Here is a 17,745-nt window from a genome sequence, read left to right as displayed (position 1 = left end):
CCCCCCATATAGCACAGTGACCCCCCCACCATACAGCCCCGTGCACAGCCCAGGTCTCTCCTGGCCACCCAGCGGGGTGGGCACAGGGTGTAAGGTGTGGGGTTTGCACCCCCACAGCCTTCCCCCGGCAGAGGGGTGCCCCAGGGTGCAGGTCTCCCCCCCCCAGGGGGGATCTCGGAGGGTGCCATGGTGACACGGCCCTGAGGGTGACACTGACCCCATTAACCCTGACCTCGAGCACAGCCCTGACCCTGTTTCAGGTGGGCACGTGGGATGGGGTTCATCACCTGTTTGGACACCCAAATTTGGCAGGGATGGGGGTGTGGGAAAAACATAGAATCACATGGGGTTGGAAGGGACCTCTGGAGATCATCTATTCCAACCCCCTGCCAGAGCAGGTCCACCCAGAGAAGGCTCCACAGGAACACATCCAGGCGGGGTTTGAATGTCTCCAGAGAAGGAGACTCCACCACCTCCCTGGGCAGCCTCTTCCAGGGCTCTGCCACCCTCAAAGCGAAGAAGTTCCTCCTCATGTTTAGGTGGAACTTCTTATATTCAAGTTTGTGCCCATTTCCTCTTGTCCCATCCCTGGGCACCACTGAAAAAAGACCAGCCCCATCATCCTGACACCCACCCTTTAAGTATTTATAAGCATTGATCAGACCAAAAAGACCCATCAAAACCCTTAAAATCATGCCCCTCCTGCAGCCGTGCAACTTGTGGTGCTGGGGACCCAGTGGGACAAGGCAGGGGACGGGGGTGCCACCGCCCCGGGGCCGGCAGGGAACTCCTCTGTTTGTCCAGTGCATTTTTATCCGGTGGAAACCGGCAGCACCGGCCGGTAAATACACCCGACCGGGCGATAAGGACCTGGAGCGAGGGTGCGGATTTGGCCTCCCGCCTCCATCCCTGGGGGTGACCAAGGGACCCACCCGCGGGCACACACTGGCTCTGGTTTTACTCTCCCATCCCGAATTCTGCCCAGGGAAGAGCCAGAGCAGGGACCTCAGCGGAGCATCACCAGGGCTGGAGAGAGGTGACAACACCAGCCCCGCAGCGTGGTGACGGCAGGAGTGTGCCCATTGTCACCTCCAAAACGCACGTCCCACCAGGTTGGGACGCCAGTGTGTCCCACTCACCCCAGTATCCCCCGCTAGCGTGGGATGGGGCCCTGCTATTAGGGAACAGCCACGCCGACCTTCCCGGGTTTGTTGGGGACCAGGAAAAACCCGTCGGAGAAGAGGCGGCGACGCGGTCCCCTCGCACCCGGCGCTGCCCCATCGTTTGATGTGGGGCCCGGCCTCGGCGGCCTCGCCACGCTGGCTCCGTGCTGTCATCCTGGAGTAAATAAAGACCAGTACAATTGCCTGCTTGTTTATTAATATTTTTTTTTCCCTTCATCAAAGGCTGCTTTAATCATCTCTCTCTCCCTCCTGCCATCGCCGCTCGGAGCACACACTGTGCCGGCGTGCCACGGATTGGGATGGGACAGTGGAGCTGTGGGGCGACCCTGCTCCCACACCGGTGCCACAGCAACTAAAAACCCAATAAATAAAAGAGATAAAATTAAAAAAGGGGACTGCACCCTCGCCTGACCCTGCACTGGCTGCCTGGGCAGCCCACATGATGCTCCCGGGAGGGACACACAGGCTGAAGGGTGGCCACCATTTCCCCACCCCGCTATCCCCGTCACTAGTTTGGGTGGATTTTCTCACCTTTCCCTTGACCCTAATGTTGTAAAAGCAGCACGGCCCTTCCCTGGGGAGGGAGGATTTTTCCCTCTGGGATTTACAGACCCTGATGCCCTCGCCGTGGGTCCAGGGTTCACCTGACACGTGACTGCTGAACTCCGGCTATTCAGAGAAGGGTGGATGATTTTCCTGATGAGGTCTTCTCTTGCCCTGATCCCCTTTTCCTCCCTTCCTCCATCCCCAATCTGGTTGGATTATTCCCTACCACATCCCTTGCTGAGGACCTGCCGTGCCCTGCATACCACAGGTCCCAGAGATGCCCAGAATTTTATTTTTTCCATCAAAGATCTCCTCTGCAGCTCCTCAGGCACCTCTACCTGCTGTCCCCCATGGTCCCTGGACCTTTGCCACCTACTTGGTGGCCCCCGTGGGCTGGCAGAGGCACAACATGTGGCCAACACGAGGTCCCCTGCACGCAGCATCCTCCTGTGCTCCTGTGCTCGTCTCCCAAGGGATTTGAGTGGGGAGCAGGGGGACATGGGGACAGGGGTGACCAGAGTGTGTCCCCTCGTATTGATACGCAAAGAGATGAAGCAGGGACCCTCAGGCTGAGGGCACCCTCCAGAAGTGAAGGGTCTGCCCTTCCCCAGCACCATGGGGCACTGTCCACCCCCAAAAAAGCCGGGGGCACAGAGCATGGTGAGGGCCAGGGATGGCATCTCCCGTGCTATGGGCTGACATGGCCGAGCCACAGCGTGGCTGGGGGGGCCACGACCCGGCACCACGCACAGCCCCACCGGAGCCGGCAGCGCCTCGCGGGAAGCGGCTGGTGCCGGTGCTGGCTCCAGCCTCTCCAAAAATCCAGCTGAACGGGACGGGCCTCTCCGCAAACCTGTCGAGCTGCATTCAGCCCCGCCGGAGCCAGCGTCCGTGCGCCGCCGGCCGCCCGTGTGCCACGTTCGACGTGTGCCACCGCTGCCGAAAACTCCCCGACAATGACCCTCCCCACACCCCAGGCCCCGGCACAACCATGGCACCGAGGTCCCCCACGGGTGCCCACCCCACCGTCCCCCCATCACCCTCACCATGGGGATACCCGGTTGGGGCAGCCATGTGTAACAGGTCTCCTCAGCCCAGAGCCAGTCTGGAGCAGTTTTCTCAAACAAGGGCAATTAAAGTAATGGGAAAATGGAAAGTATTCGTCAGGGAGCTGCGGTGGCGGGGGGGAAAGGGGGGGGAAGGCGCTGCAGTGAGTCAGCGATCCACACCGAAGCCCCAGCACCAGGTAAACAAGCTGCAAACCAGAAGGTGTTAGTCACACCGTCCTGGGATGGGCATCGGCGAAACCCTCCTGCTCCAGGAAAGGGTTTGGTGGCACCAAACCCCACCGGCGAGAGGACAGCAGCACCCGCTCCCCACTGTGGGGTGGAGGTCCCACCAGGACCATCCATCTCCTCCCTTCCTGAGGATGTCACTGGGATGTGGGGTGTGTGGCCTGTGCATCATTTTTCAGGTGAAGATGTGACGCAGCACCTTTTCCTGCAGGGCCGGGTGTCACTGGGGCAGGAGCAGGATGGCCGGGTGCTCCTCCTGGGTGGCCATCACTCCCTGCAGGACCTTGGGCAAGTCATTTAATCTCTCTGCGCCACCGCCTCACCATCATTACGGTGGAGCCAGACGGATGGATGCCCAGGGGAGAGGGCAGGATTCAAGGTTTAAAGCCAGCAGGCCCTGGGATCCCCACTGGATCCAGGCTGGGACCCAGCAGCGCCTGCGAGGATTCCCCTCCTCCTGCCCTGCACCAGGTGAAGTCCACGCCATGAGGGGCTGGATGCAACCCCTAGAGACAGCCCGGCCAGGTGTGGGGGGGTCCAGAGCCCCCCTTGCCCTGCCCTGCCTGGGGAATATCTGGCAGGGGAGCCACTGGCCAGGGGAGGCTTGGATGCCCCTCAAGCGACCTTGTATCTAATGGGGATGAATCCCACAGGTTAGAAATCTGTATGGGGGTGAAAAACACCCCTCATGGATGGAAGTGAAGCTCCCCAGGCTGACCCAGTTACTGTCTCTGTGCCCTGCCCGACCTGTGCCCAATTTTCCCATTGGGAAAAATAGAAGGACACAAAATTATCCACTGGGGAAAATCCACAGCGCTCAACTGCAGCCCAGAGAGGAGGATGCAGCTCCCATGGGGCTGGACAAGACCATGGGGTTGGTCCAGCGCAGCCTTTTCCTTTGCTGGATACTCACACACACAGAGAGGCCTGAGCTTGTCCCAGAAGCCACATTAAATCACGTCCCACCGAGCAGAGATTTCCTCTTGTCCAGAGACGCCAAACGCCTGTGAGTTCATACCCTTCTCCTAAAATTGGGCCAATGGTTAATTACACTCCCGGTCGGGTTATCGGTGACGGGGTTCCATGGCTGCTTCCTGCCATTGGACCTCGCCGGGCTTTAGCAGGGAAAAATCCAGCTCTTTTGTTCCCACACGTGCCCCCCTCCCCTAATCTTTTGGCTGGGCTTTGCCTGTTCAGCCGGGCAGAGCGGATCCTCCTGCGAGGGGACCGGCTGCTCCCTCTCACCGCCAGCCCCAGCATCCCTGCTACAAGTAATGTCCCATCCAGCTTCCTCCATCACTAGCCCCCTTGGCCACCTCCCCCTGAGTTGCCAGCCACAGCCGTCGGATGTCTGCTCTGCTGACTCCATATAATGCAAGTTTTACAAACGAAAATGTCACATGGCCGTAAATTAAATACTTTGGAGAAACCCATTATAATGCAGCAGCACAATTAGCTTTATCAGCCAGCCCAGAGTCATGCCAAAAACCAAAGCCGACTCACTTGACAGGAGCTGCCATCCATGAAACCAAGCTAACGACCTTAATTATATTTTTAGCTTCTAATTTTTGGCTGACAGTATCCCCAATTACCCAGCCCATAATTTGCCCAGGCACTGCGATCCGTCTACCTGGTCTGTAATTCCCAGGGTCAGCCCTTTTATCCCTTTTAAATATTAGACTCCCACTGGCCGCCCTCCAGCCCTCTGGAATTTCCCCAGGGTTTTTAGTGTTAAAAATTAACAGCAGAGCTCCTCGGCAGCCTGCGAGCCCCTTCCCGCCGGGGTCCGGCCAGAAACGCCTCTCGTTGCGAGAAGATCCAGCGATGTCGGAGGTGGGATATGAGGAGTTAAAAACACCCTGTCATCCGATCAGCTCCTCTGGCCAAAGATTGCTCTTTGACTCATTTTCCTTATCTGCCACCCACGCTTTACACCTCAGCACGCTTCCCTGGCGCTGAAGCCTCCTTTCCCTGCCCCTTCGTTAGGCATTTATAGGGTTTTATCTTCGTTTCTGTGCCAACCCTCAGCCAAGCCAGGTCTTTCCCCGTCCTGCTGTCCTTCCTCTCCAGTTGGCTACTGGGTTTGGGGAGCTGGCCCTGAACACAGCCTGGTTTTCAGTAATGCTTCCCTCTTCTCATCTGCACTGGGTTTTGGCAAGGTTGGTCTTGCAGCGTCACCCATGATGCACACCCTGGAGCCTGTCTCGCCCCGGGGTTCACCCACAGCCCCCCAGCACAACCACTGCGAGGGGGCAGACCCCACTGCATGGGGGCTGCCAAAGTGCCCAGGCACCAGTGTGTGCTGAGCATCCTTGGGGTGATGCCCCACTGCAGCCCCATGGGGCAGTGGCAGGACGGGACAGTGGGGGAAAGGGAGGAACGGAGCAGCGTGGGGGGCACCTGAACCCCACCTTCACCTTGGGGCCGGTGGAAACAGAGCCAACCTGTGGGGCAGCATCCTCCCTGGCACAGACTTCACCTTGGGGCCGGTGGAAACAGAGCCAATCTGTGGGGCATCCTCCCTGGCACAGAGACCATGACCATGCTGGGCAAAGGCAGGGCCAGTGTGGCCAGCTGGAGGATGTGAAGGTAGCCAGGGCACCCAGCAGGGAGGCAGGCTGGGCTGGCCAAGGGTGCCATCTCCTGGGGAGAGACCCAAACAGCCGGGAGCACGGCTGAGGACTCAGCATCCTGGTGCAGGATGGGTCCCCCACGGGCTGCAGGAGTCGGGGGGGACTGGGGATGAACTGGGGTGCAGCATCCTTGCTGCCTCGGCTGGGCTACGGCGTTGCAGGCAGGGATGCTCCAGCCACGGTCGCAAACGTCCCGTGGTGGTTCTTCACAAGCGGGATGGTCACGGTGTGGCCGTGGCTCCTCAGCTGTGTGTGGACACAGGTTCTGCACCCAGGGTGTCACCACTCACTGATGTGCCACCACGCACCAGGCCAGGCACCTGCCCGCACCAAAAAAACAGGGAACGGTGGCTGCTTGCACCAAAAACCTCGTGGTTTTGGTCACGGAGCAGCTCTGCCATTTCACCACGAGGAATCGGTGGCGGTGGCAGGTCACTGAGGACAGCACAGGGGACGTGCCCATCCTGACCCCAATGCATTCAAGTGCACGTGCCCACAGGGAATTAGGGTGAAAGAAATGAGTCTTCAGAGACATCTGTTCTCAGCCTGGCCTCCCAGTTGCCGGTTTCGACCCAAAATGACTCCTCTTCTCCTTCCTACCCCCGCGGCCCCTCGTTTCGGGTCCCAAAGGGAGCACGTGTGCGAGCAAATGCCTTGGCCAAGGTGGCCCAGCCCTGCCCGAGCACGGGGACTCCAAAGAGCAGAGGGGCTGAGGAGAGGTGGGGGGAAAATATCCCAGCAAAGCTGCTCAGAGGGAAGGAGAGGCATCCCCCCAACATTTTCAGAGTCAAACATTATCCACCCTGTCTGCCTGTCACCTGCAGCTCTCCTCGCAGCGATGCCACTGGGGCAAGAGCCCAGAAGAGAAAAAAGATTTTATTATTGGGACAAAATTGGGTTCTCTTACCCCAAATTGACTGTGGCATCTCTGGAGCCACCCGCAGATGGATGCTGGAGGATGGAAAATGATGCAGGGGGATGTAGAGGGGATGCTGGGGGATGCAGAAGGGTGTACCACACTGGGGGGACACATGGGGAACAGCTGATCAATGCTCTCCCACCAGTGGCACACAGCAAAGGAAGGGTTTAACCCAGAAGAAGGTCCTGGCAGCTGCTGCCTGATCCCTGCTGGTGTCCCAGAGCACAAGGACAACCCCAGGCAGGGCAGGTCATCAGCCCCTGCCTGTATGGAGGTGCTTAAGAGCCACACACGGTCTTGGGAGGCTGAGGGAGGGGGTGATAGCACTTGGGGCACAGAGGGTCAGGCTGTTGGGGCGCATGGCTGAGGACATGGGGCTCCCTCCGGTCACAGCACCCACTGAGAATTTTAAAGCCAAACTCTCATTGCCTGATCTCTGCTCAGCGAGGAGGGACAAAGTGCTTCTCACTTCCCTCTTGAGGGCACACCAGGGTGGAAACTGCAAGTCTCCCACTGCTATTTACAGAGGCAGGTTTCCCCTGCAAAACCCCGAGAGCCGGAGCGCAGGGCTGGGGCCGTGGCTCCAGGGACACGCTCTGCCCCACTCACGCAGCACAGACAACACCAAAATCACTATTTCCTTTCCCGTCAGCTTTAGCTCTGACATCTGCTCAGGGCGCAGCACCAGTGGGACGAGCCTGCACATGGGTGGCCAGCAACTACGTGCAAAGGCATATTTTTCCCCCAAACCCTTGCACCACGCAACCCATCTTTTTTGGCTATGCCTCTGCCTTCCCCCTCCCTCCCAGGACCCTCCACAGGTCTTCCCGGCAGGAGACTCAAGCCCTGTGATGGTCCCATCCCTTACATCAGATGCACATCAGAGCTACAACATGCATCGCTGCCGCAGTGTCCCTGTGACCATGGTGGTCCTCCCCTCCCAGCCTTCTCTCCAAGCCCTGTGGTCCATGGGGTGGTGCAGATGCTGGTTCCCTCCCTCCCACAGGGGCTGGGACACAATGGGCCACATCCAGCCTCAGATGTGCTGGGTTTCTCTGCTTTGGGCTTTGTTCCCTGTGAGCGGGTCCAGCCTCCGGTGTCCCTGCAATGGACACAGAGTGGTGCACCCTGCAAGTGGCCTTTTGGTCTCTCTCGGTTGCCAGGGTAAGCACAAAGTAGGAGTTTTTGAACTGAATGGAAAAAACCTTGACGCTGCCCCGCTGATGTTTATAGAAAGTAACAGGTATTGCTTCTTCCTTCCCACTTCAGCTGCTTCTGCAGAAAGGTCCCACCGGGCTGAGCTGAGTCACTGTCCTGCCACGCAAGGGGGCAAGGTCATGGCCACTGTCATGGCCACAGCACAACCATCCCCAGCACCTCTATGGGATAGGGGGAGAAACCTCCAGAAATGGCCGCCCTGCCAGTGGATAAGGGGGAAACCAGTAACTGGACAGTACAACTTTGCTTTCACCAGACATTCCCTACGGAGCATCGTGCCACCGGCCAGATCTATGTGGGGTATATTGCTGGTTGGAGGCACCGGGGAAGCCAGGGTGGTGGTCAGAGCCTGTTCCCTCCTACCCTGGCTGAGCAAGGGGAGATGGTGCCAACACCATGGTGGGGTCAGAGCCCCACCTTGGAGGCAGCCCCGGGGGTGCTGCCTTTGGCTGCTCTGTCTCGGGTTCGCTGATCAAGCCCATTCCACTTGCAGGGTGAGGTGAGATCTAAAAATAAATATACAGCTGTACTCCTGGAGGCTGCCAGCAGCACAGAGGTAGCTCTTTCCCTCTGTGAAAACCGAGCAGTGTCATTAATGCTTCATGCACCTCCAGTGCTGGCAGCGAGGGCAGCGCCGGGCTCTGAGCCCAGGCGGGACCTCCGTTGCCCGAGTAGGGCAGCACAGCACAGCGTAGCCCTCCAGCAACCCTCCTGCCTCCGAGGAACTAGAGAAAAGTGGTGTTTAAAGCATCTTATCAGGGCCCAGGAGATGCTTTACATGCCATGAGCAGGAGACAGGCCAGTGGAGTGAGCTGAGCATCCTGCGGGCAGGGAAGTCAGGAGCACAGAGAGATGCTCGGTCCCGGCCAGAGGCTGTGTGGCATCAGTGGGATGTCACCCATGGGGGTATACTGGCTGTGACAGAGACCCCTGGCAAGGGGTACTTCTTTCTTTTCACCTGCAGCATCCCCTGGGGCTGCATGGCCTCTTGCTCTGACACAGCTGCTCCTTCCCGGCAAATCCTGGGAAAGCAATAACCCGCCGGGTCTCCCACCGGCTCTCCTGACCCAGGAGAGCTCTTTCCCGAGCAAAACATCCTTCTCTGCAGAAGAAACCCCCCCCCCCTGCAGCCAGACAATGCAAGGGTAGGGGCTGCAGACCCCCCACCCCTGCAAGCCCCTCTGCAACGTGGCCGCCTGTCCCAGGACACCCCTCCTCGCTGGGTGCCTCCCTCCGTCCCCGTCCCCCGAGCCCAGGGACGCCCAGCGAGCCAATGCAAGGCGCCGTGCGTGCGGCAGATTTGCATCGAAGGGATAAGGGGAAACCCCAGGAAACGCAGAGCCCAGGCATTAATCAAATCTATCTCTAATAATAAACCTCCCGAGCAATGCGCGGGCTCGGGGCTGGAGCTCGCCGTGCGATGGCAGGAGCCCAAGGGGACTAGACGCCGCGGGAGAGTCAAACGTGAGTGACCCCACGGAGGGGCTGCGTAGGGACATGGGGGTGAGGGGCTTGTCTGTGGCAGAGTTTGGGGCCACAGCGATATTTCCAGAGTGCTGGTGGGGAGTGGAGGGTCTCCCCAGGCTCTCGCTGGAGGAGCAGAGCCACCACAAAGGGTTTCCACCCTGCTGAAGATGATTAGTGTCATGGGGCTGGAAAAGAAGAGGTCGCTTAATGCTTTGGATGAGGGGTCCCAACCCAAACCATTCTATGGTTCTATGATTAGTGTCATGGGGCTGGAGATGAAGTGGTCGCTTAATACTTTGGATGAGGGGTCTGTAGGGGAGTTTGGGGTGCTGGTCCCTGGTGGGTGCAGGGGATGAGGGGGAGATGCAGCCGGCTCTACTGGAAAACCTGTGGCTGCAAAGCCTGGCTGGACCACGCCAGGAGCACCTTGGAGGCTCCTTGGAGGGCAGAGCTCAGCCATCGGGCAGGATTTGTCCCAGATGGGGCCAAACACCCATCTTGGACCTGCCCGTGCAGCAGAGGGGAAGGAGCCCTGTGGCTGCAAAGCCTGGCTGGACCACGCCAGGAGCACCTTGGAGGCTCCTTGGAGGGCAGAGCTCAGCCATCGGGCAGGATTTGTCCCAGATTTGGGGCCAAACACCCATCTTGGACCTGTCCATGCAGCAGAGGGGAAGGAGGTGCCCCGTCTGCAGCCCCCAGGCTTAGATGCAGCCCCCAAATCTCCATTTCCCATGCAGTTACCCCATGTGAAACCCCACTGTAGCTCAGGGGTGATCAGGCTCACCACCATCCCCAGGGCTCATCACCATCCCCAGGGCTCACCACCATCTGTGGGGGGCTTCTCTTTCTTCTCTTTGGGTAAAAAAATATCTTCAAAGAGCATCTGAGAAGAACGCCAGCCTGAGCCTCGCTCTGCCCTGGGGAATGTCTTCAGTCAGCTCAATAGAAAGTAATTATTTAATTTTATAGCAATGTTAATTGAACAACTGGGACTATAAGGCCAGCATCCCTGTGCAGAGTGGATTTATTCCTGAGAACCAGGGGGGGGCTTTCCACGTGCTGCCCCAGGAAGGAGCCAGTTCACAGCAGGCAGTGGAGGGAGCCCATCTCCAGCCCCTCTGCAGGGAAGGAGCTGTGTGGGTGACAACAGGACAGAGGGACATACAAAGCGCCCCACTGCTGCAGTCCCACCTACTAGAGAGAGGGGTTTTCTATGTAAAAAGGGGGGGTTTCTATATAAAAAGCAAAGTTTGACTTTGCAACAGCTCCAGCCAAGGTAAGGTGCAGCCTTTGGGCACACGGTGGCTGCTGCAGTGCTGCGGCGTCGGGGGGTTTTAAACCTTTTGGGTGCTGTCAGCCCCGGCAGGAAACAGCTGTGGCTGCCGGCAGGGCTGCGCGGAGGGATGCGGTCGCCCACCAGCCCTCTCGGTCACCAAACGGCACATTTCCACCGCGGCCGCCCTCGTGATGGGTTAGAGCTTCCTGCAGATGCTGGGGTGTGCTCACCACAGACCAAACCAGGCTTGTGGGACGGCACAGCCGAGGTGGACCCAGACCATCCCTCAGGTTTCCTCCGGGGCCAAACCCTGCTTAGAGCTTCCTGCAGATGCTGGGGTGTGCTCACCACAGACCAAACCAGGCTTGTGGGACGGCACAGCCGAGGTGGACCCAGACCATCCCTCGGGTTGCCTCCAAGGCCAAACCCTGAGGTGGCACAGGTGAGGCTGCAGCCAGAGATATGCAGCCACCCAACGATGGGGACAGGCACAAATAATTCCTCTGCTAATAAGTAAAAGCTCATTAGCAACCTAATTCTTAAAACTGTGAGTTGTTGGCTAGATTTTTGCAGCACTGCTGATGTCTCGCTCCTGTGCCTTTGGCATTGCATCAGCCCGCGCAGGCACAGGGCTCACCACGGCAGGAGGATGGGACACAGGGATCCTGGCAGGAGCGTGTCCACCCCCGGGCATCCCGGCTGGAGCTGGTTCAACCAGTGCTTAAAGCTCTCCCAGAGAGACCTCCCTCCTCCTACTGCTCAGAGGAGTTTTACATATCAAAATCGGGTTTCGTTATGATGCCAGAGCACTGTTGTGATGTCAGAAATTACGCACAGGGTGACACGAACCCCGATGCCACAGAGGAATTCAGAAGTTTCCAGAATTAAAAATAGTTTCAGAAGACTTTGACAGTGGCCATTCTGGTCTTCTTTCTGTTATTTCCAGAAAAGCACATAAAGACAGGAGCAGTTCCCCCTGCTCTCACTCCCACAGGCAATCCTGTGTGTCCCCACACCATCAGGGTGCAGCACAGGGCCACCTATAAGCCAGGGTGGTCTCCTGGGTGTCCCCAGGGACTGGCACAGGACACACTCATGTAGGGCTATAACTTGAAGAGCTTAAAAGACCTGATTTTGCTGTATGCTCTTGCCTAAACCAAGGACCAGAGAGGTCTGGGTCACAGCCCTCTCCTGCAAGAGGTCCCAGCCCTTGCAAAGGGATGAGGTGGCCACAGGGATTCTGGTGGTGGCCACCCCATACCTACTCACCTTCCATTCCGCAGCCATGGATGGGACACACCTCGGGTGGGATGCCATGAACAACTGCACCGACCAGCAGTACTGGGACACCCTCGTTTACCAGTGCATCCCCTGCAGCCTCGTCTGCGGCTGGCCCACAGTGAGGAGGTGTGCTGTCCTGTGCGGTGAGTCCCGGGGGGTGTCGGGGGGCACCGTGGGGCTGTTGTTACCTGTGGGGCTCTCCTTAGATGGAGTGGGCAATGATGGGGCAAAGCTGGGAGGGGAGATCAGACCCTGGGATGAACCACAGGGCAGGTTCTGATCCAGCTCAGCTCAACTGAGCTTCAAGCCAAACATGCCGGGGAACGTGACAACTTCCCAGCCGTGGTCAACGCTCACATCCCCCATCGGTGACACCCCACCCTCCAAAGGCAGGGTCTCCAGACACATCAGGCTCATTTGACGTGGGTAATTATAAACTCAAGCTGTACGTTTGCCCTGTGCTGGGGCAGGCACCAAGGTGCAGCAGTAACAGGTGGGGACGAGGGAGATGGACACACTTTACACCCAAACCATTCCCAGCGTCCTGAGCCAGCGCTCAGGAAGGTTTTGGTGTGTCCCAAACGTCCCAGGGTGGCAACAGCTCTAAGAGCAGCAACAGGAGGTGTCGCAGATGGGTACAGCTGCTCACGCCTGGCTGGGTACCCTCCCCTCCCCACAGAGCCACCAGCTGATGCCTTTCCCCAGTATCCATCCTACGGCCAAACAGCACTGCAAGTCCCATGGATCTGTCACCCTGCCAGCCCCAGAGAGGTTGTCAACACTTATTGCAATCCACAGGGCTCACCCTGTGCCCATCTGAGCTGTGAGCTCCTTCAGGGTGGCCACAGGCACGTCCTCGTGTGACCCAGGCACGCGGGGCGGTGGGAAGGCAGTGGTTTGGAAGCTTCGTGCTCAAATGACAGGGGAGGAGGAGGAGGACACGCTCAGGACACTGTGTTCGTCTCCCTCCCCTCTCGCAGAGTCCATGGACTGCAACAGGAAACCTGGCTTCTACTACGACGAGCTCCTGAAAAAATGCATCAACTGCACCACGATCTGCGGGCAGCACCCAAAGCAATGCGCCCCGTCCTGCGAAGGTAAGGCTGGTGGGAGGGCAGGGGGAGTGGGATGTGGGGCTGGGAGAGGAGCCAGGTTGGGGGAGGGAAGCTGGGACAGGAGCAGCAAACCCCCTCTCTCCATCCTGGGGGTTGTGAGAGCTGCCATTTCACTGGGACCAGGGAAAAGAAAGCCAGGGTGTCTGTCTCTCTCCTGTTTTCTCCATCACACAGTGCATTTTCCCTTTTCACCACATGTCCTTCAGCTCTACCAGCTGGGGCTGGGGGGGCAGTCACATTCCCCCCTTTGCTGGGCTACTTCGAGCCCTCGGGAAGGGGGAGCAGGAGGGGAAGGGCTATTTTCCCCTGAGATCTACAAGTCCCATGTTGGGGTTGAGCCGTGAGCACTGGAGAAGGAAGAAGGGGGGGGCTGGAGGGAAGTGGTCTCCTCCACTTCACCATGGAAGAGAAATGCAAGCCAAGAGAGGTGGTGCATAGTTGCTTTCAAATTCTTTCCAAGCCGAGTGCACAAGTGCCATTAACACAAAGGGTCAATAGTGTGAAGTTGTGTCCCCGAGGGGTCTCTAAGCACACCCATCTCTGCCTGGCCCACAGCAGGTACCCTGGTGGCCACCCCACCTCCGGCTGCAGCCCTGGACACGGCCTTGTCCCCGGAGGCTGTGCTGGAGCAGAAGACCTGCGTGGAGCAGGAGCCATGGCTGGTGGTGTACCTGCTGCTGGGGCTCTGCCTCTGCGCCCTCCTCTGCTCCCTGCTCCTGGGCTGGACCCACCTGCGGAGGAAGGGAGAGGTGGTCTCCTGCCAAGCCAGCCCTGGGACCTGCCACCGCAGGGAGGACTCCTCTAAAGGTGAGTGCTGGCTGTACTGGGGGGACTGGGAGAGGATGGGGAGCTTGTGGGTGGTACGACTAGGGGGGGGACAAAAAGCAGGGCCAGGTCATAAGAGGGTGGGGAGGAAGAGCAAAGCCAGCGATGTGCAATGTGGTCCAACCTGAGCTGGGAAGAGGAGCCCCAATTCTCCACCATAACCCTCTTCTCAGTCTCTCTTGCAAAGTCACTGGCAGAGCTTCTCGCTGCTGTCAACCCACAGCTCTCCATCTCCATCCAGAGGCTGAGCCATGGTGAGGTGGAGTCACCAAAAGCCAACCCTCTTCTGAAGCAATCCACCTGCCCAAGGAAGGGCTTTCATGGCAATTGCAGCTCTGGGTTCCATCACCTGGGGCTTCTTTGGGGCGAGCTGCTGCCTGGCAAGAACCACGGTAACTACCTGCTCCTTCAAAGATGCTCATGATGCAACTGCTCCTCTGAATCACCCTGTGGCATCAAACGCTGGAACCAGAGGGACTTCACAAAATCTTTGCTTTAGGGAGAAAAGATAGGGAAAGGATAACATGCAGTAAGTCAACATAGTAAAAAAAGATGGTTTTATTCTCCCTCTGCTCCTCACCTGCCTTTAGAAATAAAAAGGTTTGCTCACCTATTTACGTATATACACACATGTTTATGTACATACACCTCAAAGCCAGTCGTGGTGGATGTCAAAAATCACAAAGAAAAAGCCCACGAGCTGGTGCGTAGCTCAGAGTCGCTCCAGCAGAACCATAACTCAAGCCATCCCTCCCTGCTTTGGCCGAAGGACACGGTGGCATTGAATGTTCCACTTTTCAGGGAAGCCGCCAGGTTCAAAGAGATTTCCTGTGTGCTTTTCAATACCCCTGGCCAAACCCTGCTTATCAGGTCTCAGATGATGGAGCAGAGCCCTCTGACAGCTCATGTCCAGCCCACAGAGGTTAGAAGGACTCCCAAAAACCCTTAAGTTAATGCACATGGTTTATTTGCAGATCGTCTGGTGGAAGCAGGCAGCGTTGGTGATGGATCCACCGGCAGCAGGGTCCCAGAGCCAGTGGAAACCTGTGGCTTCTGCTTCCCTGGACATGGCTCTGCTGTTCAAGAGACCAAATCATGCCACAGCACCTCCTACCACATCGGGGAAAGGGCTGCTCCCTCTCACACCGGGATATGCAGCACGGGCAGCGCTGGGACCATTCCCAGTCCTGACGATGGCCACTTCAAAATCATATGTTCTCCTTCACAAGAGAAGACACCCATGGCGTGACCACACAGAATGTTCCTGTGCAGGATCAAAAAGGAGGGACGCTCCCTCAGCCCCCAAAACACAGCTGCTTCTCCCTCCATTTCCAGTGACTGTAATGGCTTCTACCAGGATGGGTGGAGCTGGCCCAGTCTTTGCCCAAGGGCTGTAGCTACAGACAGTGCTGTTTTCTTCCACTCTGGAAGTGAAATTCTCATTATTCTTGTGCACTCCCAGTGATAGAAGTCGCTTCCCATTTCACATCCTCCACCTTGACCCCTGCAGGCTCCTCCAGGTGTCCCAGTCACGAGGAGTGATGTCTCATTGGGAGTCTTCATCTGGGTTCCACCATCAGCGTCACTGTCTCTGCAAAGGGTGTTGATGCAGAGCCAGGATCCGACAGCGGTGTCCAGCGGTCCCCACGGAGACCACAACATTCCCTGCTTGAAAACTCTACCATGTAACACAAGAGCTGTAAGCTCCTCAAACGTGGACGCAGACCCAAGAAGTCACTCATGAATGTTATAACGTCCACTGAATGCCACTGCCATGCTCTTGAGTGGCGTGTTTCTGACTTTAACAGAAGTTTCTTTACAGGACAGAACAGTTGGTAGGATACAGCGTAGAAAGCTCCACTGCCAGCTTTCACCAGTGCTGGGAAGGGGAGGACAGGTCACGGGTGATGGCGAGGCTTTGCCTTGTTATAGGACACGATGCTGCATGGGAGGAGCTGGGACAAGCACCAAAATCCCCAGTGGAATTGGGTTTAAATGTGAAAACTCGTCCAACGCTGAGAACTTTCTAGAAGACTGGATTTATGTACATCTGGTCTGGGTCACTCAAAATAGCTGGTAAAAGTGATGGACCAGCTAGAGATACAGCTGCTTTGAGGGAAGATTTTTATCTGACCTGGCTTTGAAAGCTACCACGGAAAAATATGGGTTTTAACACATAACATGAAGTTCTCATTTTCACTAAAGGAGAATGCAGGAATTTTTCACTTGGTGAGAAACCACTGCTGGCAGGAGCTCATCCCCTCCACTTTCTCAAGCTAGAGCCTCAAACTTGGAACTATAAATGTGAGTCAATTCATGCTCAAATTGGTGCTGGGAAAGCAGGTGAAGAAAGCATGAACAGATGGTTCATAACAGACTCTGTCCCCTTTGTATTATGTATTTCTTTAAATGTTAATGTTTTCTTATCACTAAAGGCGGCACCACCCTGGTGGTGACCACACCACCACCTGTGCCATGAGTGATGTCCAGTCACAAAGTGGAAAGGTGATAGGGCCTCATGAAACCTGTTAGAACTAGAAAGTGCAGGTTGGTTTAAGACAAGGACCAAGAGCCCATGTGCTGGTCCAAGAGCTGGTACATGGGGCAGCTTTTCTGTCTGGAATTGCTCCAGGAACCAACCTGACAATTCTCCATCTCATTATCCCCGAGCGTTGCCTTTCACCTTGTCCCTGTTTAGCAAAGTCCTATCGCACAGCACCACGAGGGATGAGGTTTGTATCGCGCTGCATTTGCATCTGAGGGGAGAAAATAAGCCTTTCTAAATCTGAAATCTCGCTTTACTCGGGTGGGTCTCCTAAACACAATGGGGGTGAGCCCTGAAGGCCACCACCCCGTGGTGCAATGGGGAGAGCAAGGTCTTACACACCCGTGCAGAAAACAAAACACAGGCCCTGGGCACGAGCCAGCTGCTGGCAGGGTGCAGTGACAGCATCAGCCTCCGCTGGCTGGGCCTCCCCCTGGACCTCTCACCTTCTGTTGTCACCTCCCACCCTCTCTTGGCACCCACAGCCCATGGACCTCCCACCATCCCTTAGCCTCCAGCACTTTCACCCTCCAATACCTCTTCTACCGCTTTACTCGGGTGGGTCTCCTAAACACAATGGGGGTGAGCCCTGAAGGCCACCACCCCGTGGTGCAATGGGGAGAGCAAGGTCTTACACACACGTGCAGAAAACAAAACACAGGCCCTGGGCACGAGCCAGCTGCTGGCAGGGTGCAGTGACAGCATCAGCCTCCGCTGGCTGGGCCTCCCCCTGGACCTCTCACCTTCTGTTGTCACCTCCCACCCTCTCTTGGCACCCACAGCCCATGGACCTCCCACCATCCCTTAGCCTCCAGCACTTTCACCCTCCAATACCTCTTCTACCTCCCACTCTCTCAACCTGAAGACTCTCTTGGCCTTGACTCCCTCTTGGCACCTCCTCTCACATAGTGCTCTTGGTTCTCCAACTCCATAGCATGATCTTCTATGGCTTTAGCTCCTGTCGTTTCTCTCCTGTGGAATCTGCTCCAAAGGCCTCTGGTCTCATAGTGTCAGTTCTTGTCATCTCCAGTCCTGAGGCCTCCTGCCCCATGGCCTCAGCTCTCATAGTCTCCAACACCATGGCATCATTAGCTTCCCAATTCCTCTGAACATTAAAGAGTCTTTCAGCCACAGAAGCTACTTTGGCCTACACCCATGCTCAGCCTCAACTCTTCCTCAGCCTCCCATCCCTTTTTGGCCTCAACCCTTGCTCAAACTCCACTGTTCTTTGGAGTCTCATCCACTTTTGCCCTCCACCTTGCAAAGCCTCAACTGTTCCTCAGACTCCCACCCCCTTTTGGCCTCCCACCTCTACTCAGCCTCAACTTCTCATCAGCCTGCATCTTTGCATAGACTAATCTCTACATCAGCTTCCCCTGGGTCTCTCAGTTCGTGTTCCAACTCAGCCTTGCTCTTTCTTGCCCTCCCATCATTTTTTGGC

General features: G+C 57.1%; 1 protein-coding gene across 1 annotated transcript; it reads left to right on the top strand.

Annotated features, from left to right (window-relative positions):
* Window positions 1-9,236: 9,236 nt before the first annotated feature.
* On the top strand, window positions 9,237-15,019 carry TNFRSF13B (tumor necrosis factor receptor superfamily member 13B). The gene is made up of 5 exons (XM_014936290.1): window positions 9,237-9,259; window positions 11,822-11,962; window positions 12,800-12,916; window positions 13,493-13,741; window positions 14,734-15,019. Exons 2-5 carry the CDS (start codon window positions 11,824-11,826, stop codon window positions 15,006-15,008), a joined length of 780 nt encoding a protein of 259 aa, XP_014791776.1. The 5' UTR covers window positions 9,237-9,259; window positions 11,822-11,823; the 3' UTR covers window positions 15,009-15,019.
* Window positions 15,020-17,745: the final 2,726 nt, after the last annotated feature.

The sequence above is a fragment of the Calidris pugnax genome, unplaced genomic scaffold, assembly GCF_001431845.1.
Source record: "Calidris pugnax isolate Ruff unplaced genomic scaffold, ASM143184v1 scaffold17, whole genome shotgun sequence".
Classification (NCBI taxonomy): domain Eukaryota; kingdom Metazoa; phylum Chordata; class Aves; order Charadriiformes; family Scolopacidae; genus Calidris; species Calidris pugnax.
The sequence above is the reverse complement of the archived record's forward strand: the minus strand, read 5'-3'. Positions and strand labels throughout refer to the sequence as shown.